General features: G+C 40.3%; 2 protein-coding genes across 4 annotated transcripts in view; one reads left to right on the top strand and one right to left on the bottom strand.

The window, feature by feature from the left end:
- notum.L (notum, palmitoleoyl-protein carboxylesterase L homeolog) overlaps positions 1-21,029 on the top strand; it is a 127,378-nt gene extending 106,349 nt beyond the window's left edge. Inside the window, exon 12 of the mRNA XM_018234347.2 lies at positions 20,767-21,029. Coding sequence (XP_018089836.1) covers positions 20,767-20,773 — 7 coding nt within the window. The 3' untranslated portion in view covers positions 20,774-21,029. The remainder of the gene's footprint in view (positions 1-20,766) is intronic.
- The window catches only part of card14.L (caspase recruitment domain family member 14 L homeolog), a 223,324-nt gene that overhangs the window by 4,906 nt on the left and 196,313 nt on the right, over positions 1-22,105 (bottom strand). For all 3 annotated transcript variants that reach the window (XM_041576206.1, XM_041576207.1, XM_018235056.2), the window contains exons 16-20: positions 20,091-20,154; positions 17,138-17,228; positions 1,578-1,751; positions 1,101-1,222; positions 906-1,021 (exon numbers count right to left, since the gene is read on the bottom strand). In XM_041576206.1, coding sequence (XP_041432140.1) covers positions 906-1,021; positions 1,101-1,222; positions 1,578-1,751; positions 17,138-17,228; positions 20,091-20,154 — 567 coding nt within the window. The remainder of the gene's footprint in view (positions 1-905; positions 1,022-1,100; positions 1,223-1,577; positions 1,752-17,137; positions 17,229-20,090; positions 20,155-22,105) is intronic.

The raw sequence follows: 22,105 nt of genomic DNA, 5'->3' as shown, positions 1-22,105 counted from the left end.
TTCAACATCCATGTGTAGTGTATAGAAAATATTTCAGTGCATTTCATTAAGGTCTTGTTGGAAACGCGATAAGGAATCAACGCCGCCCCTCCACATATATATATAATGTTTGCATATGAAGAGATTTGTGCTGCTTTGTGTTTGATCAACAGTTTAAGAGTGTCATTTTTTGTCTAATGTCCCCCAAAATGGCATATATTAAATGTTTAACTATATAGACTACAGGATTATCTTGCAACCGTTATCCAGAAAGCACTAAAATACAGTAATACATGGTTGGACCGACCTGCAAAATCTCAGATGAGCCTGAGGATATGGTTGTGGATCCAATCTAATTACCAGTAGCCCTTTTTTATTTCCCCCATAAGTCTATAAGAATCCTATGAGGTTGAACCCTGGAAGAGTGGCTTCTCAAAATCAGTTTATCTAGTGGACTCTAGGAAGTTCAGTACATTAATGTCATTTTTGATGGGCTGATATATAATTTTTGCAGATCGAATTTTGATGCTATTCATGCAAATTATGACAAAACTTGTTTTTTTTTGCCACAGTTTAAATAGTGGCAAAATATGAATATTATTAATCATCCCTTCAGTGTCCTTTTTAAACATAAACTTCTTTATTTTTAACAAAGTTGCTTTATATTTGTAAAAATATGACAGTACCTTGTATTTGATATAAACTGACAAATTAATGTTGATGGTTTAACAATTCTAACAATTCTGTACAGTACTGTATTTCTGGGGCAAGCGGTAGCTCTAACTATTTAGAGAGCATGTGAATATTAAACACTAAAAACTTTTGGGTGTCACCTTTATTCCCTTTCTTTTGTGAGAGCCCTCCTGAACAGTCATGAATAAAATTTAAGAAGTAGAGAAAATACTTTCAAGTATATTAGCACTTACTTTAGTTTTTTAGTGCTCTTCTCAGTCAGAGGGATGTGCAAGATTATTGGGTAGATTCCCACACGAAGTAAAGCAGAGAGGCAAGACAGCCCAAGCTCTAGAATACAGTGAGCATTCTGCGAGAAATTAAAAATTGTGAGATCAAGCAAGTTATAATTCATGGATTTACCCATAATTACATATACCACATCTTACCTGCTTAGCAACAGATTCCACATTCTGTCTTGTGAAACAGCATCGTATACCTTCCCTTTCTCTCTCCCCAATAATATCACCACGCTGATATCTTGCTGCATATTCTGCATCTGTCAGGCATTCTGTAAAAGTGGTCACAATATAACTTTTAACACATTCTTATCTTTTTCCAACTCTAGTGTATTCTCAGGATGAACAGATAATATGTTCTAAATTATGCTGCTACCATACATATTACATCCCACAAGACAGGCCCTTTAAACCCTACTTTTTACTTCCCTTATTAGTATTTTCAAACTAATATGTCTCAATATTTCATATATCCCTGTGTCCACTATGACAACATTCAGACAGTAAAGAATCCAATTTTTAGTAGGACAAAACTAAATGTGTATAACCTTTTAAATATGACGATATGATGATAATGATACAATAGGCTTTTGTGTTGCAATAGTGTGTAATAAAGTGTGTTAGTACCTGTGTCACATTTTATGAAGTCTTTACTGCTGCAGAGTTTTTCACTCAGGATTCTGCCAAGCAGGGAAGGAACAAGCAACACCGGTTGTGGAATTACAGTCTTGAGATGTGTCACCAAGGTATATGGCATCAGAGTAAAGCAGCTCCTTCCCAGCACAGATCCTGCCGGAGGGTCTGAAACAAAGAACAAGAGGTTTCTGGTGGATAGGTTACAGAAGCACCACAAGATGACCTCTGTTTCCTCATATCACCTTGTATAGCTCACAAATATCTCTTGATGCACACAGAGTTCAGTGGAGTCCATGGACTGCCAAATCCCCCACCTCCTTGAGTTCCTCTATGATGGCCTTTGATCACAGCCTAGGGGTCAGCTCCCTCAAAGTGCTAATTTCTGCTCCATCAGTTCTCTTTCAATGACAAATGGAAATCTGACATTAAGAACTTTCTGGAACGCTGCAGGCCATATTAGACCTCCATATCGTCACCAGCTGCCCCCATGGAACTTGAATAACATCTTATAAGACATCAAACTCCTTACTTCATTCCTCATGGCCAGCTCTTCGGCAAGGCATGTTTTCCTCACAAATCACCATTCTGCATATTCCACAAGCAAAAGGTGTGTTCCCTCCAGACATTACCATTGTTTCAACCTAAGGTATCCTCTGATTTTCATCGTAACCAAGAGACTGTTCTCCCATGTATGTGCCCCAATCCAGCCAATAAGAAGGAGCAACTCCTCCACAACCTGGATGTTGTGCAAGCTCAAACATTTTATATACATCCTACAGCCAAAACCAGAGTCTGATGCACTCTTTATCCTCAAAGATCCCCAGTAAAGGGCAATCAACCCTCAAAAGCCTCCATTGCCAGGTATATCAGAGACCTGATCATTTTTGTCTCTGCACACTCGACAAGTGCCTAATGGGCATTCTACAACCACACAGTGGCCGAACAAATATGTAAAGTATCCATATGGCCTCATTACACACCTTTACACACCAATGGTGTTACTTTGCTGTTACCGCAAGTCCGTAGTCAGTTATTTTGTAGTCGGGGTCAGGTTGCCAGGACCATATCTACTGTAAGGCACTTGAGGGCCTGCGTCTAGGGTGGCAGTGTCCAGGGGGTGGCACACAGCATTTTTTTTGAAAGAGTGTGGACTGCCCATTTGCATGTATGTAAAAATTGTGTCAGACTGGGGGTGGGGGATGTGCAAGTGTGTGCATTAGGATTGGGATGCTTACTTTATGTGCCCATTTGTCCATTTAGCCAGCTGACTACTGCAGTCGTCATGGGGAATCTCTCCAAAGGGAATCAACTAATCTGGTTTGCTGGCTGTATAATTGACAGCCTGTAGTACCCTCTCAACAGCCAATCACAGTGCAGACAACTCTCCCAACAACTAATCATATCGCAGACAAAAAGGAGCGATATGTGAATCTCTACACACCTCCTCCCATTTAAAGCTGTGCTGTTGCGTTAGCACATAGTAGTACTGGCCTCTCATCCCATCTACCTGCTAGAGCCTGGAGGGAGATCTTCCCTCACTCAGTTTGCCTGTTGCTGTGTGTGTTTTAAATTGTCTTAATTTTTAAGCAATCTCTGTACCAGGAGCAGCAGATATTATAACTGAGGCAAAACAGAAGGGGTCCACAGTGCAGCTTGCACACTGTGCCAAGTGTGTTGTACAACTGCGACAGTCATCTCTGCACCATCTCTGCTTGGTAGCAGGCTGGCTAACAAGCCTGGTACATCTGAACTGTGTGATTGGCCATCCCCTCTCTCTGGGCAATTTGGGCGACATCGCCAAACGAGCAGATCTCTCCGTGTATGGCCACCTTTAGGCAGGTATTCCAGGCACAATTTGGTAGACTCGATATACAAACTTCCCAACCCCAATTTGAAACACTACTCTGGTCTGCACTAACTAAACCAACGTCAACATTGTATAAAACCCTAATACAAACAATCCCCTCACCTTTCAAAAAAGCATACTGTAAATGGCAAGCTTGCATTCCAAACATCACTGAGCAACAGACAAAAGCTACTATTACTTATACTCTGTAAGAGACAGGTTAATTCAATTTAAATGGTTACAACAGATCTACCTCACACGACTCAGATCCATGGGGCGCAATCCAGAGGCAAAATGTCATAGGTGCGGGACAGAGGGTGCAGACTTTCTACATATGGCCTGGAGCTGTCCCCCAGTGGCCAAATTCTGGACTGAGGTTCTCAAACTCCTAGATGACAAACTCGATTTCCAAAGGATACTTACACCACAGCTGTGTATATTGGGAATTATAGATGACATCATAACTACCACTCATGACAGAACTAGATATAGAACCCTTTTATATTATGTCAGAAAAATAATTTCTATGATGTGGATGGGCCCTAAACCCCCTACAGTGCAAACCTGGATTACACTTATAAATCAAAATCTGCCGCTCATTATGCTTACCTTGCTAGCTAGAGGCTCACAAAAGAAGTTTGATAAAATATAGAGTCTGTGGTGGGAGGCAGGGCTGGAAGGTTGTGGTTCTCTTACATAACTTACGATTTGTGGGAAATATAACATACATACTCAAGAGAACCAAAGTCTATAACAATTTAAACCTAATTATGAGCGTCTCAATGAGTAATTGCTTCTGATTTAGAGACATTAAAGTATTCAGCCAAAGTACTGAGATACAACATCAATACTATGTTAAATACATAAATATCTGTCATGGAAATTATATCTAAAACCATAGCATTGATATGGCATGCTCTGTTTGTTTGTTTTATGTTGTGAAAAACAATAAAGGTTTTATCTTTAAAAAAAAATGTGTTTCTCGTTCCTTTATTGAAAATATCTGCAATACCCTACTAGCCCTGCCCATCTGTTCCACTTCCTGCTGCCTCCTTTCCCAGGCTGTGCAGGGGAGCCAGCAGCACTCACCACACTGCACTGTAGTATAGGAACCAATTAGCAGCTAGGTTGACCTGATAAGGAACTGAAACCTGTATTTTCTTGTGTGACTGCAGGACTGTGATTTGCTATCCCCCTCCTACTGTGCTTCTGGCAGGGAATATTAGAACAAGTCCACCCCTCATTTGAAACACAGACCAGTGAAGAGCACAAATAAAGGGCTAATTGTGAAGACTTTTACAGTCAAAACTAAAACAAGCACCATATAGTATACATTATTGCCTACAAAATTAGGGGGGTTTCATTTATTCTATTTGTCTCCTTTGAAGTGTTTGTGCTTCACAAACGTGTTGCTAACTTGATCAATTTATTTCGGCTACATTAGAAGTTGTTTTGTTTAAACTGTTTTATTAATTTTCCCAAATAAAGAAGCAGGAATTAGACAGTTGACAGGTTGTTCCTAAGTTAAACAATATCGCAGATGTCCTGGCAGCATCATGTAGTCTTAACAAGATTAATTAGAGCAGTATAAAGAACAACATGTCATAATAGTACAAAGCAAAAACAAATTAATATGAAAAGAGTTTGAACAGAAAGAAGTAGTAGTAGTAGTGAAGTAGTGTATTAGTGGTGTATCAGGAAATACTTGTTTGTGTCTCAGTATTTCTCCTGCTTGGGGTCAGAGGAGGATGCAAACCAGTTACTTTCACCCTTAATCAGTTAATTGTGTGGAGAGTTGTGTTTTTGGCCTTATAGTGTGTTCTGATATTTGTTCAAAATATCATAAAATAGAGATCTTTTGTATTCTTTGTCCTGTAATGCCAGTACCCACTGTATATATTGTGTATATCAACTTGCGTTCCCATAGTTGTTTTTAGGGTGGTTATGTGGTAGTCCAACATTCCAGCATTGTTTTAATTGCTATGAGAATTTCTGATATTGTCTGATTGTCCTTAATTGTATTGTCTGTGGGTTTGGGATATAACCCTAATAGTATTTGTGTGTTTGTTGTCACAGAGATTTCACAAAGATTGATGATCTGTAGTAGAACTTTATCCCATAAGATGTTTAATTTGGTACATGTCCATAGGGCATGTTCCAGGGTGCCATCAGGGTGGTTACATTTTGCACAGTTAGGAGAGCATGTTATGCTGTTTTTGTGTGCTATTTTAGGTGATATGTAAGATCTGTTGAGGAGTCCGAGGGCCAAATCCTGCTAACAGGGCTTTTATGCGCTTAGCATAGGCTGTGGGGATTTGGGCTATTGTGATTGTCTTGTCCTTTATGTTACACTGGCTTTGCAGGAAACTCTGAAGCATGTGGGTGAGAAAGTGAACCAGAACACAGGAACTGGTCTTGTAAAGAAAAACATTTACAAAGGGTTAACACAGCAACCTATAACAGCACACCGCAAAATAGTGGTTTAGTCTTCCGCACACTCTTTTTACAGGAACAGGAAGAATAGAGCATGTGACACAGCACACTGCAAAATGGTGGCTTAGTCTTCCACACACTCTTTACAGGACAGCTGCTGTCCTAAACTTAAGGTGACAGTGCAATATGTTACAGTGATATTTTGGATCACCGCTAACCATCTGGACATCCCTTGTTTGCGGAGATTGTGATCTATGATCAGTTTAATAATGGCATATTCTCCAGATGTTGTGAGAAACTGTCCCATGTTTGCTTTTATTATAGTGTGAAGTGGGTTTCTTGATAACTATGATTTTATGCCCCGAGTCACCAGTTCTACATAACTTTCGACTTGTAAGTATGCTTAAATATGGTTTATAGGGAGACCATACTTAGTCTATAATTTAGGAAACTTTTATATCTTATTTGTAGCTGGATTGAGGAGTGATCCAATCATTGTTATGCCTTTAGAGCACCAAAGGTTAAAATGGGAGTCTGTTTTGCCTTTTTGAAAGCAAATATTATGGAATAGTGGTAGGAAAAGTGACAATTTATATGTACCAAATAGTTTGGTTATTTTGTCTGCTTGGCTTTGATTGTTGTAGTATAAAAGAAAGGATTGGCTTGAAAGTGATGTGGGATCTCAGAAGGTAAAGCATGTAGTAAGAAGAATAAAGACAGAGATGTGGGGTAAAGTTTTGATCTCTCTGAACATTAGTGTATTTGTTTACATTATTGACCCAATATGTGGCTATGCATACAAGGCTCGCTAGATTATAGTAGTCAATGGTAAATGGAGTTGTCTTTATTTTGTGCTAGTTTTAATAGTGGCATTTTTGATTTCTTTGTCCATATGAAGGATTATCTACATACAATGCAGTTCTAACATCTGTACCTTCACACATCCATTCATGCAACACTCACAAGTAACACCTGTTTCGAGGAGTTGCATGACATATTGGATAATCCTATCATAGTAACTACACAGAATCAACACCTCTGTCAATTTTCAGATGTCACCTCTTTGAAGAGTTACAATGTGCCATTGTGATTGGATTAGTAGAAGAGTTTATATGGCGAGAACTTCCCACACTAGTCAGTTGAACTGAAGACGCTGCTCGGATGAGTAGTGAAATGTCTTCAATGATTACTCAGCAAGTCCAGTTTTTTTTAGATATACCATGACTTGGATGAATGAAAATCTTCATTGTCATACTTTTATTAAATGTCACAATATCTCTTGTTGTTAATATGCAGTAAGACCTGCATTTTGTAATATATCTTAGGGAAAGTAATCATTTTTGAAAAGATTGAGTCTGCCAATTTAATAGGTAAACATTCCCAGCTTTTATAGTCCTGAAGGATCTTATAAATAGTGTCTGTTATGTTTAGCACATAGCTTGTTTATTTATATCTGATGGTATTTTTATAGCTAGATATTTTAAGTGAGAACTAGTTTGTTGGAATATACTTGTAGGGAATTAGTGCAAAACCCTTGCACTTTACCCTGTAAGGGCATAGGCATGGATCCTGTATCTGTGTGCTGTAAGCAACCTAGCAAACAGCTGTTCGGTGATCTCAGTGCAACAGGAAGTGACGCAGCAGCTAGTGGGTGGCTGGCAGGAAGAGGATGTCACAGATACTGGCAGAAGAGAAAAGCCTGGCAGAGAGAACCACAGGGTGGACAGAGAGAGACCAGAAAGTTGCCAGGAAGCTGAAAGGCTTCACCAAAATCAGACATCTGGATCAGGCTGGCACAGGGAATCCAGATACTGTGCCTGGAGGGACAGAGTGTGTGAAAGGAATCCAGACTGGAGGAGCAACCAGCAGGAGATTCCTATCAGAGCATCCAAAGGGGCCGGTAGTCACACTGTATGTATGAATGTACTGGACTCGTCGGAAGAGAACTCTGTAAAGCATCCAAAAAGTAAAGAAGTGATTGAATATACAGAGACTGTTTTGTGGAAGGACATTAAAGGACTTTGCCTTCTTTAGTTAGGTAGATAGTTAGCGCAAGCAAGTTAGATAATGAGGCCCTTACTCCCACCTGGTTAGGAATGCTATTTGTATTAGTTGGCCATTTAATTTTAGATAAACAGTTATTCAGTTTAACAAATGCTGTGTGTGTTTTATTACTGTATTCCTAGTGGGGCATGGGGCGTAGGTGCATTCCCTGATCCTACTAGGTGGAGGCACTGTGCTAATAAGAACCCAGGTACCCAGTCTCTCCCAATACAACTGCGGAGTGGCTCAGGTTTGTCCTTTGCCATCAGGTAAGCACCGCATGTGGAGTGTAACACCAACAAAGGGGTGTCAAAAGAGTTACATACTGTAGCAGCAATTTTTTTTTTGGTATCTGCATCTGGGGTGTCTCCAAGCCAAGGCAATTCCGATTTGTCCAAAATAGCACAAAAGCCTGGAAAGGCTCCAAAATTTTGCAAAGTGTCTATTATGTCTGGAATAGCTGTGGCTAGGTTAGCAACAAATACAGTTATATCACTGGCATAAGCCAAAAGTTTCATTTCTGCAAAGCCATTTTTGGCAGTGATAGAACAAGGGCAGCAGTCTATCGGGCATATTTATAAAAAAAAGTGAATCAGTGGGATCACCACAGCCCTCTAGAGTGAAATTCCACCACTCTCCATTCATTTCTATGGCATTTTGAAAGCTTATGGCTTTCTCCGAGTTATTTCGAATTTCTGTTCTGGATCCTGGAGTCAGGAGGCTTTGTCAAGCATTGGGTGGGACGGACTTTTATTCTGTTAAATAGCTTTGTAAACTCCACTTGCTGTTCACTTCATGTTGTGCAAACACTGCTGCCCTCAATTGAGCAAATCCCCACATACTGTATGGTGTTTGGATGTTGTCAAGATTCTTAAAAAAACAGTACTCTTAAAGGAAATTTTCTATGGAGGAATTAGTAAGGCAGCTAGTACTGACAAATGCTAACCAGCAGCAGGCAAACCAGTTGGAGAGCAAGAGACCAAATGACTAAACGCTGAACAAATTATCAGACACTTATCAGGCCTCTGTGAAAGAACAAAAGCTGGTGAACCAGCCATTGCAGCAGCAGATTCAAGTTCTGACCGAGAAACAAGTGGGGTTGCAGGGGTCGTTTTTCCAGATCTCGAAAGTTTGATCCAGTCCTCCATGCAAAAACTAACCCTAGAGGATGATGTTGAAGCTTACCTGACCATCTTCGAAAGGATTGCAGAGAGAGAATCTCCCTGAGGATCAGTGGGCTAAAGTACTGGCTCCTTTTCTAACTGGTGAACCTCAAAAGGCATATTAAGATCTCAGCTGGCAGGAAGACAAGGGGGGGAATCCTGGCCAGGATGGGCATTACCCTGGCTGTCCGAGCCCATGTCTGGCAGTATAACCCTACCAAACTGGCAAGATCCCAAATGTTCTTTCTGTTCCATCTTACCAACAAGTGGTTACAGCAGGAGGCGCTTACTTACAGTCAGATAGTGGAGAGAGTTGTCTGTGATTGTTTTATCAGAGCCTTGCCACTAAAACGACAGGGTGCATTGGATGTGGATGAGCTTATTTCTGTTGTTGAGTGCTATACCACTACAGAGGAGTATGTCCAGGAGCTGTATTCTCTAAGATTGGCAAGGCCACAGACTCCGGTAAGACTGGTCCTTTTGGACAAGGGGTGGCATAGGTTCCTAAGGAAAGACTGTACAAGTCAGGCCCAAAAATGCCACCTAGCCCTAAATGTAGTACTTTTCCCAGAGACAGGGGACAAACTGTGTGTTGGCGGTGCCAAGGACTAGGACATGTGGCTGCTGAGTGTCCTGTACTTCATGAGCCAATGGAGTGTGAACTAGGCAGACTCATGTCGATGTTTGCAAGCCCTGTGTGCACAGCTCACTTGGAATGTGAGATAGACAGACAATTGTGCTCTATCAAAATAGAAGAGCATCCACTGAGGGCTTGATTAGATTTGGGAAGTTTGGTCAGCCTGGTGCATGCCAGTCTGGTTGACACAGAAAAGCTTCAGCCAAGGCATCTGCATATATGGCGACACTAAAGATTATCTTACAGCTATACTAACTTTTGAGACTCATTGTGGCACCGTAAAGCATGTAAAAACATCAGGCAAATACTTTTATGGCAAAATTGTAAATAGCATTCAAAAACAATGTTATGATAGATAATGTAGGGACCCCTACTGGGTAATCTGCCCTGCAGCTTTAAGGCCCCCACCTTTTTTCTTAGAGTGATCTGCCAGGAGAGAATGACACTCCCCTGCTACACTGCTATATAGTGTGTGTAGGGAGTGGCCACTTCCTCTTTGGCCTGTGGATGGTGATCCAGCTGGGTGTGCTCAGGGGAGCCTGGGCACAGCTAGGCCCAGAAAGGCCCATGTGCTTTGGAAGAAGAAGTCGGGGACCAGGTAACCCCGTGAATGAGGAATAGTTGCACTAGGGCAGACTTGTTATAGTCTCTCTAGGAGAGAAAGGCAGAGAGGTGAGAGAGAAAGAGCAGCTGAAGCTCCAACAAGGATTTACAGTAAGGGAGTAGCTTCCCAGAGGCTTTATGTGTTGCCTCCAGTCAGGGACCTCAGTGAAGAGGGACTGTAGGGTAGAAGCTGCTTTCCTGACAACTTCCAGGAGGAATGTGTGTGAATACTGCAAATGCCTAATGGACACCTTTCCTCTGTGAGAAATGCCTAATGCCTGCAGCTCTGTGTGAGAAATGTGCTATTGCCTCAGCTCCTGCGTGAGTAGATGTGGAATTCTCTCCCTGAATCAGTTGTACTGGCTGATACATTAGATAGCTTTAAGAAGGGGTTGGATGGCTTTTTAGCAAGTAAGGGAATACAGGGTTATGGGAAATAGCTCATAGTCCAAGTTGATCCAGGGACTAGTCCGATTGCCATTTTGGAGTCAGGAAGGAATTTTTCCCCCTCTAAGGCAAATTGGAGAGGCTTCAGATGGGTTTTTTTTGCCTTCCTCTGGATCAACTGGCAGATAGGTAGTTAATAAAAAAAAAAAAAAAAAAAGGTTGAACTCGATGGACATGTGTCTTTTTTCAACCTTACTTACTATGTTACTTACTATGTTACTAAACCTGTGGTCACTTGCCTCGTGCATAGTTAAATAAACCGTTTTCTGTTTTACTGCAAGAACCTCCTGGCGCCCATCTTTTGTTGTATGCACAGTAGCCTGGGGGGATGTAGTTGCACTACACCATAGAGGGAACACTTCCACATGGCGAAGGCCCTGACTCTGTTGTGTGAAGTCGCGTGTAACCCATGCTTCTACTGCTAGCTGGACAGTTTAACTATTTGTGTGCTATGCAGCCCAAATAGGTGTTACAATAATAAAAAAAGGTTAGTTTCTGATGTCAGAGGTCATGGCTAGGGACCCAGAGGAACCCTCTCCTGAAACAGATTGGCCTTGCCAGTCTCAAGGGACAACTTTGGAAGTGCCCAGATAAAGGACACCTATATAGTTAATGTCTGGAGAAGTAAATGGGGTGCCTCAGGAGCCAGAGGCCGACATGGTTTATCTTCACTTTATGGTGCAAAATAATTTACTGTACAGAGTAGATAAGGTACAGGAGCAGGTGCTAGAACAACTGATGGTACGTCAGCCCTATGTAAGAATGATGTTAGACCTGGTCAATTCACACATTTTGGGAGGCACCTAGGAGTAAGAAAAACTAAAGAGAGAATCATACAAAGATTCTTTTGGCCAGGGATATATAAAGCTGTTAAAAGAGTTTTGTGAGTCTTGTGCCGAGTATCAAATGATTGTGCCCCAACCACATTTTCAGAGCCCAATAATACCACTTCCTATTATTGAGGTTCCTTTTAAGCAGATTGCCATGGATCTGGTTGGCCCTCTACCCAAGTCTGCCCAGGGCCACCAACATATGTTGGTAATCCTAGACTATGCCACCCATTACTCAGAGGCAATCCCTCTCAGGAACACCTCATCAAAGCTCATTGCAAAGGAGCTATTTCAAATGTTTACCCATATGGGAATAACACATGAAAATCTTAACTGACCTTTCATGTCTAAAATAATGAAAGAGTTATGTCGGTTGTTATAAAACACAACATTATTTTGAGTTTTGGGGTAATATAGGTGTCCCACAGTAAGTGGTTCAGCCCCATTGTCTTAATTCCCAAACCTGACAGCAGCTTAAGGTTCTGCAATGAGTTCAGAAAGTTAAATGAGATCTCCAAATTTGATGCCAAGGGTAGATGAACTAATTGAAAGGTTGGGCCAAGGTTGTTTTTAACATTTGTCTTTCAGATTTTTTCTGAAAGACAAGTGATCGGGCCTGTTTTCCATACAGAATTTAAAAAAGTTCCTACTATTACTGTGACATTGTATTCATTCAGTTACTAAGGATTTGTAACAATTGTATAAACAACATATATGGTCATGTTAGTTTGTAACCAGTAGGTGGCGAAATATTGTCTATAAAAGGGCCAGCTGGCCAGTGTTAAGTGAGCTTGATAAAAGGCCGCATATAGGCCTGAAACGTTGCTGAAAGGGTCTGCCATGTGAATTTTAATAAAGGCATTTTTAACCTCAAGGTGCTGTGCTGAAACATTTTTACTAATTGAAAGGTTGGGCCAAGCTAGATACATCTCTACTCATGACCTTACCAAATGCTATTGGCAGGTATCCTTGACAGACAGGGCAAAGGAAAAGATGGCTTTTTCTAGGTCAGAAGGCCATTTTCAATACAATGTCCTGCCTTTTGGTTTACATGGGGCCCCAGACACTTTCCAAAGAATGATGGACCTTATACTCAAGCCTCATAGTAAGTATGACTCATATTTAGATGATGTAGTGATCTTTAGCAGGGACTGGATTTCCCATCATTCAAAGGTACAGGCTGTTCCATATGGAATATAGATTCCATATGGGAAGCAAATCCAAAAAAGTGCAAAATAGGCATGGAAGAAGCCCGATATCTGGGGTATAATATAGAACAGGGAGTTATAAAACCCCAAATAGATAAGACTGAGGCAATTAAAACCTGGCCCCAGCCAATTTCAATAAAAAAAAAAAACAAGTTAGATCCTATCTGGGGATTGCAGATTATTACAGAAGATTTGTGCCCAACTTTGCTACTACAGCTGCCCCACTTTTTGCCTTACAAAAGGCAAAAAGTCTGCTATAGTCAAGTGGACAGAGGAAGCAGAAAAAGCCTTTCAAAGGTTAAAAGAAATATTATGCAAGAGGCCAGTATTAATTACACCAGACTTCAATAGAGAATTTCTGGTACAGGCAGATGCCTCTGATGTTGGTCTAGGAGCAGTCCTATCACAGACAGTTAATTCAGAAGAGCACCCTGTAGTTTATCTCAGCAGAAAGTTAAGGAATAAGATCTCCCAGCATGGCAGGGATCTCCTCCTGGAGATTGAGGACCGTGTCAAGTAGGCCTCTTATACGGATATTGTTCCTGCGGGACCTGTTTTCGGCGTCCTCCATTCGGTCTTGTAGACCTTTAATCTGTTGCTGAAGGTCTGTCAGCAGATCCGCGTGGGCTGTAGTTTCAGCGACCAGATTGTCTACCTAATATTCTGTAGTGGCCGTTCAGGTGCCGAGTTCCTTAATCTCATGCGTGGTTATGGAGTCTGCGACCTCCTTAAGTTCAGCCTGGAGCATTTGTTTAAATCTGCTTATAAGGGAAGCATCTCCAGAGTATTGTGGTACTTCCGATGGCTCTTGATCTTCCTCAACCAAATCTAGGCTGTGCTCCGCACATGGAGAGCTGCGAGGAGAAGAAGAGATCTCTCCGGCGGCCATCTTGGGTAAGGCAGGTTGTTTAAGGAACTGTGGCGGAGTGAGAACCACACATTTAGGCGAGGCCTGTTTTTTTAGCTCTGCCGCTTTTAGGCATCTTGAAGACAGGGCACAAAGTAAAAACACCAGTGATAGTTTACCAAAAGTCCAGATATAAGCCGATAAGTCCCCCCCTGGGAATGGAGCTAAGATGGAACACGTCTTATCCATACAGCATCCTTGGCCATGCCCCTTGAGGCTATAATTATAATGATGAATTTTATTTTTACATTTCTATACAGACTTTTTACTATTTATACTTCTGGCTCTCATTTAAAGGAGGACTAAACCCTAGTAGTAATAGGAGCATGCCAGCAAGAAGAGATTCAGATTACAAACATGTGCAGAGTCACAGAAACCAGTTTAATGCAACAATAAGAGATTTTGACTACTTCTTCCAACTCTGGGACTCGAAATGTGCAGGGAATGTGTTTACATCTGAATTAAACAAGGAACACAGGATTCACTCTGCACAGTAGGTGCTTTCATAGAGTGACTTTTTTTCAGCCAAACTGTTTATTAACCTTTCATTGTCCTTCAATGTGTCACTGCTTTTGACTGTATAATATATACTGTATATATTTTTTATTTCTAGCTACTGACTGATGGTAGGAAAAGACAGAGTGGCACAGAATATTGCAAACAAGTCAAAGAAAATTGACTTAAAGCTACCATAGAAACTGAAAATGCTATTAAAATGTACACCTTTTTTTCAAAACGGGACACTTCTGCCACAAATAGTAGGGAGCAGTCGTCACAGAAGAATATGACTTCTGTGTTATTGCAAGCACTAGCAGCATTTGTGGAAAGACCACCAAGGCCCGGGCCTAGGGCGGCAGGATTTTAGAGGGCGGCATGTTGCCTAACCACACCCATATTGGTTCAGAAACACTGGGGATGAGCAGGAGATACAATAGTTTTTTAAATTTACAGTGTGTCAATCCCCATTGCTCCGGTACCTGTGATGAAAATTTGATCAAATAAGGGGGGGGACAGGGGCGCTGAATGACAGCGGCCCTAGGGTCCCCCGATATGTAAATCCGGCCCTCAGCACTAGTCAAAGCTATGAATCCTCAGAACAATTCCTAAGTCACTTTGTGCTGATGCTCAAGGAACCTGTTCCGCCAATGCCAGGAATGAGCCCTGATCCTGCAGAATGCGCTTTAAAGAAGAAGGAAAGGCTAAAATTAAGTACGTTTTATCAGAAAGGTCTATATAAATACACCAGTAAACCCTCAAAGTAATGCTGCTCTGAGTCCTCTGTCAAAAGAAACCAGCATTTCTTTCTATTGTGTACACATGGGCTTCTGTATCAGACTTCCTGTTTTCATCTTAAACCTCAATGGCAGGGCTTGAGCATGCTCAGTTTGCTCCTCTCCCCCTCCCTCCTCCCACCCCTGCTGTAATCTGAGCTCAGAGCTGTAAGTGAGCAGGTAGAGACTCAGGCAGGACGTGATGTCACACCAAGCTTATATGGCAGCTTCTATTCTAAACAAACAGAGACAGTGTCTAGAGCTGTTTACTCAGGTATGATAAAGCATTCTGCAGAATAAATATAGCATTCTTGCTTGCACTATTGTGGCTAATCTGTTGCCAATAAACTGTCTTGGAGCTTTCCTTCTCCTTTAAATAATGAAGCAACCAGAGACTATGCTGCCATTTATGGTTTTGTTCAAAATATTGATGCTGATTACTCCAAATCAAAAAGGCTATTTACAGCAATTCGGAAGGCAAAGATTGGAAATGAGGAGCTCATTGCGGTAGAGGCTAACACTAAACCCCAAAACGCTTATTAATTACATAATAATAGTAAAAATATGTAGGTTGAGAGTGTGGTTCTTTTAAATAATAGTACCAGTATGTTTGTAACAGATAAAGAAAAGGGAAATGTGCTAAATCAGGTCTTTTCTTCAGTGTATACAATAGAGGAGTCAAGAGTTCCCAGACCCACCTCATAGCTGCACTGTTGGCTCACCTCAATCTAGTCAGTGGCATTTAGCACATTTCTCTTTTCTTTATCTGTTACAAATATACTGCATTAGCAGGATATGTTTCATAAAGTTTTACTAAAAATGTATGTGAAAAGGTGCCAGGGCCAGATGGAGTACACCCTTGGGTTCTAAAAAAACTTAGTTCCGTTATAGACCGGCCTCTCTTTCTGTTTTTCTCAGACTCACTTTCATCTAGTATGGTACCTATGGATTGGAGGAAAGCCGATGCAATTGCTATATTTAAAAAGGGATCTCAGCCTGGAAATTATAGGCCAGTAAGTTTGACATCTGTGGTGGGGAAATTATTTGAAGGCTTGTTAAGGGATCACATTCTAAATTGTGCTCTAGTGAATGGCATTATGAGCAGCAATCAGTATGCATGGCTTTATTAAGAATAGATCATGTCAGACAAATTGCTTTTTATGATGAGGTAAGTAAAATGCTGGAGCAGTAGATGTGATCTATTTGGATGAGGAGAAATGTCCTGAGACAAGTTGTATCTGTAAGAAGAGCACTTGGCAGTTGGCACACATGAGCTTGGCTAGGAAAATATGACCAGTTTGGATCACAGCACAGTGGAAATTGCTTGAAGGTATTGCAGAGTTTCTTGAAGATGTTGCAGAATTTGATCCCTTTGAGCTTCCTTGCAGATCATATTTTATGATATGGGAATCAAGGTAAATGCAAGACTCAACTAAATTGATGTTTAATAAATATGGATTTAAAGCAGCTTATAGTCTCTTATATTCTCATCAACAATCAGAGGGCAGCACAGCTCTGCAGGTTGCCATGTTAGGGCATTTGACCCTACTAACCATTTTTTGCATTTACACTGTTCTTTGTATGTTTTCAGACTGATCTCCCTCCCCTTTAATAGCTCTGGGATTAACTCTTTTGTACCCTGTGCTGCCTAGGGATGTAGCGAGAAAAGGGGGATTTGTTATACTCACCAATAAATCCTTTTCTCACAGTCCATTCATGACAGCACAAGGATTTCCCACTCTATTTTTTTCTTCCTCTCCAATTACCTCCATCTACCTCTGCTGTGCTAGTGGGAACTGTCAGACACTCATTGGTTACTGGCTGGTAACAGGCTGTGTTCTGGTTATTACCGTATGCCATTCATTCACTGCATTTTAGATTTTGCACAGATTTTACCCAGTTTTATAATGAACAGTTCCTTTAGAGAAGAAAGTCTTGGGATGCTACATTAGTGTGAATGATTTTCCTAACAGTTGCAAAATTGGACCCACAATACACAGGACAGAGCAAATAAACAATTATATTAGCCTCTAGTTTTAGAATCAGTTCATATGTGGTCATAATGTCCCTTATGTACAAAGGGAAATACATTTACTCAGCAAGTTTAGTTTTAGAATTACTTATATCAGACATTTACATATAATTTATTTAGAAAGTATTTACCTTCACATTGGCAGATACCGCAATCTAAAGATGTCCACAGCAAGTGAGAGTTACACCGGTCTGTGCTTACTATACGGATTTGTTTCTGTGGCTGTAAGTGAAGAAAGATGAGAAATAAATATGTGCCAATTAATGTTCCCTCTAAGCTGTGCACTCATGCAGTCGCACACAAATTGTGATGCCAGTGCACATGATAAATTTTGCGTGAGTACATATAGTTTTTGACCTGCGCACACTGTTTTTTAAAAGTGAGCACACAGGTTTAGAAAGTGTGCACACAATTTTTTTTTTCACACACATCCAAGAACAAATAAGAGGGAACATTGGTGCCGACAGCATAGTTACATAGTTAAGTTGATTTGAAAAAACAACAGTCCATTAAGTTCAACCCCTCCAAATGAATCTCAGCGTACATACCTACATACACCCACTGATATGTACCAATATCTATATTAATTGTAGGTTTTAGTATCACTTTAGCCTTGGATATTATGATTGTCCAATAAATCATCCAAGCCCCTCTTAAAGGTGTTAACAGTATCAGCCCTCACAATATCATCCGGCAGGGCATTCCACAACCTCACTGTCCTTACTGTAAAGGACCACCTACGCTGCTTCAAATGAAAGTTATTTTCCTCTAGTCTAAAGTGATGGCCTCTTGTCGGATGATCCATTTTATTTATTTTTATGGAGCAACCCTTTTGAAATAAAAAATAACAAAAGTGGTATGAAGGTGATACATTTATTGGCTAACTAATTTAATCATAGCAAGCTTTCAGAACATTTTAGTTCCTTTTTCAAGCTGATAAGGAAGGAACTAAAATGTTCTGAAAGCTTGCTATGATTATATTAGTTAGCCAATAAAGGTATCACCTTTATACAACTTTTGCTATTTTTTATTTCAAAAGGGTTGCCCTGTAACATTTTTACTGGCTAACACGGTACAGCAACTTTACCATTTTATGGAAAAATAGATCTCCTGCTAGTGGTCTATAATGCCCTCTAATGTACTTATAAAGAGTAATCATGTCCCCTCGCAAGTGTCTTTTCTCCAGAGAATACAACCCCAACCTTGACAATCTACCCTCCTAGTTTAAATCTTCCATACCCTTAACCAGTTTAGTTGCATGTCTCTGCATTTTCTCCAGCTCATATATATCGTTTTTAAGGACCAGAGCCCAAAACTACATTGCATATTCCAGGTCAGGCCTTACCAGGGACCTATAAAGAGGCAAAATGATGTTATCATTCCTTGAGTTAATGCCCTTTTTTAAGCAAGACAGCACTATTTGCTTTTGTAGCCACGGAATGACACTACCCAGAATCAGACAACTTGTTATCTACAAAAACCCCTAGACTGTTCTCAAGTAAGGAAACCTCCAATACACACACATTTAGTGTATAACTTGCATTTATATTATTTCTGCCAAAGTGCATAACCTTGAATTTCTCAACGATTACCTCATTTTCCATTTTGCTGCACAGTTTTCCAATTTAGTCAAATCACTCTGCAGAGTGGCAGCATCCTTCATAGAACCCATAGTTCTGCACAATTTCATCAGCAAAAATAGAAACAGTACTTTCAATGCCCTCCTCCAGGTTATTAAAAAACAAGTTGAAAAGCAAAGGACAAAGTACAGAGCCCTGTGTTACTCCAATATCAACACTGGTCCAATTAGAAAATGTTCCATTTACCACCACTTTTTGTAATCTGTCCTCCAATTACAAATATTAAGTTCCAGTAACCATTAACCTTCTGTGTGGTACTGTATCAAATGCTTTAGCAAAAAGTAGATTACATCCACTACCATTGTGGAGTCGAGGTTCCTGCTCACCTACTTATAAAAGGCAATTCAATTTGTTTGGCAAGATTGGTTATCATAAAACCATGCTTGCACAAACTCATAGTATTATGATTTGCAATGAAGTCAACTATTGTATCCCTTAAAATAGTACAGTTATGTTATCTGAAATGTTCAGAATCTGGAGTCCTGTAAAAGGGATCATTCTGTAATTTGAATCAGCAAACCTTAAGTCTGCTAAAAATCATTTAAATGATAAATAAATCCATTAGGATTAATTTGCCACCAATATTGATTCATGTGGCTTCGTTACAAGATACTGTTTTATTATCAGATGTTCAATGCTCTCTGGGTAAAATATCTTTCTTCATCTTCCATCCCACTGTCCGCCCAGTTGGAGGAATGTGGCCCAGCAATGATTGCCTATTGTTTTAATTAAAAATAATTCTTGCCATTCCTTGCACGTGAAATACTTAAATCAAAAGTCATATGCATACAAGCAAGGTAAAAACAAATCTAACTAACAAACTAAGACGCCCTCTGTATAATGAACTGCAGCAAGGGGAAGGGACTGGTTTATTTATATGGAGGGCTTCTTAGTGGATTGATGATTTATTTTGATTGTGCTTGTAGAGATGAGTTGAATGGCAGTGAGTATTCAAAATGAGGGCATGCGATTGAAAAGAAGTTTATGAATATTTTTGCACATAAAGTTCCCAGGTACTTTTGGAGACATTGTTATAATAATAATATCTCTTAGATTTAATGCCATGATCAGTTTGTAGTGCAGTGTTGGGATGTAAGTACCATTTTTAGACTGACTACAGTAGATGGAAGGATATGAAGGAGCAGGCCCGGATTTTTGGCGAGGCAACAAAGGCCTAGGGCAGCAAAATGTGAGGGGGCGGCACGCGATGTGCAGCTCTCCAGTGCTACTGCACTTGCTTGTGTGCACTCGCAAAGAAGGGGGGCAGTGTGGGCACTAGGACTGTGCGGCCCAGGGGCTCTAGGACCGCGTGGAATAGGGGTGCAGCCTAGTGGCGGCCGAAAAGGATATCCGGCCCTGAGAAGGAGTATATAAAACTGATGACAGGCCAAGCACTGCCTTAACCCACAGATGCAGGTTGTTTGCGGGACTCTACTGTACTTACCCTGCGTGACGTTCCATTCTGCCATGTCAAGTGCTGAATGGTGGTGATTAGCTGCTGCTGAGCCCTAAAATTGAAGAAAGTATGTTTAAAAATAAGATATGGATAATGTACTAGCTTCTCCTAGTTTGGAGAAGGGTGCTTTCACTAGGTGGGGGAAATTTGGAAGCAAAATGCTGTGGTCATCATCCAAGAGACATATGGGGTTACAATCAACTCCATTTTCACAAAATGTAAATTTTCCAGAAAATATAATGACTGGAACAGACCTGAGACCCTGTGGAAACTAGTATTATCCTCTTTTACAGTAACTGAGAAACTGCTTTATAAGGCCTATTAGAGGCTATTCCCCAAAATAATATAACGTTCTTTATGGCTTAAAAGTGAACTGAAGGTAACAGAGAGGATATGGGAAAAAATCTTTAAGATTTATTCACAAAACCTTTTGGCGCTTCCAAACTAGTGATTAAATCTACAAACTTACCACTAGGTGGCATTACACTCCCTTTAAATTAAAAAAATATATACCCTAATAGGTCAAATAAGTGTTGGAGATGTAACCAGGGTAAAGGAAGCCATACCCACCATGGATAAATTGTATTAGAGGCTATAAATAAAGTTACACAATTTATCATAAAGATACAAGATCATCCTCTAATTATGCTAAATGTCTTGCCAGGTTCTAATGAAATGATTCTCTTACTCTACATCTCCTTCAAGCAGCAAAGGCACTAATTCCTAAGAAATGGAAAACGGTCACTCCACCCACATATGACGAATGGTTAAACAACACTGAGGAAATAAGACAACTGAGAAATGTCATATTTGATAAACAACCAAAGTGCTAAATACTGGAAAATTTGGTCTCCCTGGATAAATTTCCATAGGAATAATCAGATAGAGTATATAACTTAACATTCATTGCAATGTGTGACCTAGAGGGGAAAGTCGCAACATAGATCTGTTAATGCAATCTCATGGTTTTATCTGTATAGAAGTATTTCACACTATAACTGAGCTATGATTTGATGTCAGACTTGCTTGCTTGAATATTATGATTCTGATATTGCTTATTACATGTATACCTTATCCTTTCCCAACTCACTGCTTTTTTTCATTGCTATGTGAGACCTAGAGGGGAAAGTCACCCATATGCAATCCTATTCACAACATAGATCTGTCAATGCAATCTCATGGTTTTATCTATATAGAAGTATTTCACATTATAACTGAGCTACTACTTGTTGTCAGACTTGCTTGCCTGAATATTATGATTCTGATATTGTTTATTACATGTATACCTTATCATTTCCCAACTCCCTACTTTTTTTTCTGTACCCCTTCCTCCTCCCTTGTTAAAATCATAAATAAAGAATTATAAAAAAAGGGAACTATCAAAAAATGTAATGTAAGCTTCATCATTCTGAAATAAGTATACAGTGTCGGACTGTCCCACCGAGATACCAGGAAAACTCCCGGTGGGCCCAGGTGTCAGTGGGCCCTTATGCTGCTAAACATTTGGCCTATTTCATGACCATTTCTGTATTTCTTTAAGGGGCTTAATAATGGAAGAATAGAGTATAGTATGTAGAGATAAAAGACTAGGAGAATAAAGAGGTTGAGTGAGGAGAGGAGGAAAAATAGTTTGTAAGGTGGGCCCTCAGTCTAAGGTTTTCTGGTGGGACCCTGGCATCACAGTCCAAAATTTTTGAGATAGTTCCCCCTTAACATTCTAGGTTATGTTAGGGCAAGTAAATATTTGCAATAACTGTGGCAGTTTTTTTCCATGTTACTGCATTTATCTAAAAGATGCCACTAAGGTCATGCACCTGGAATGTAAAAATATGCAAGCCAATTATACACTTAAGGGGACTCTACTAGGCAAATCCACAATGTTGGAGTGCTTGCAGATAATAAACTTGGAGAGAGCAAGCAGGAACTGCAAGGGCAAACAAAACTTTGAGCTGTGTTAAATGGGGCATAGACTTGAGGGAGAAGGGGGTTATTCTTCCACTTTA

Source organism: Xenopus laevis, chromosome 9_10L (genome assembly GCF_017654675.1).
Source record: "Xenopus laevis strain J_2021 chromosome 9_10L, Xenopus_laevis_v10.1, whole genome shotgun sequence".
Lineage (NCBI taxonomy): Eukaryota > Metazoa > Chordata > Amphibia > Anura > Pipidae > Xenopus > Xenopus laevis.
Note: the sequence above shows the minus strand (reverse complement) of the source record. Positions and strands in the feature narration are given on the sequence as shown.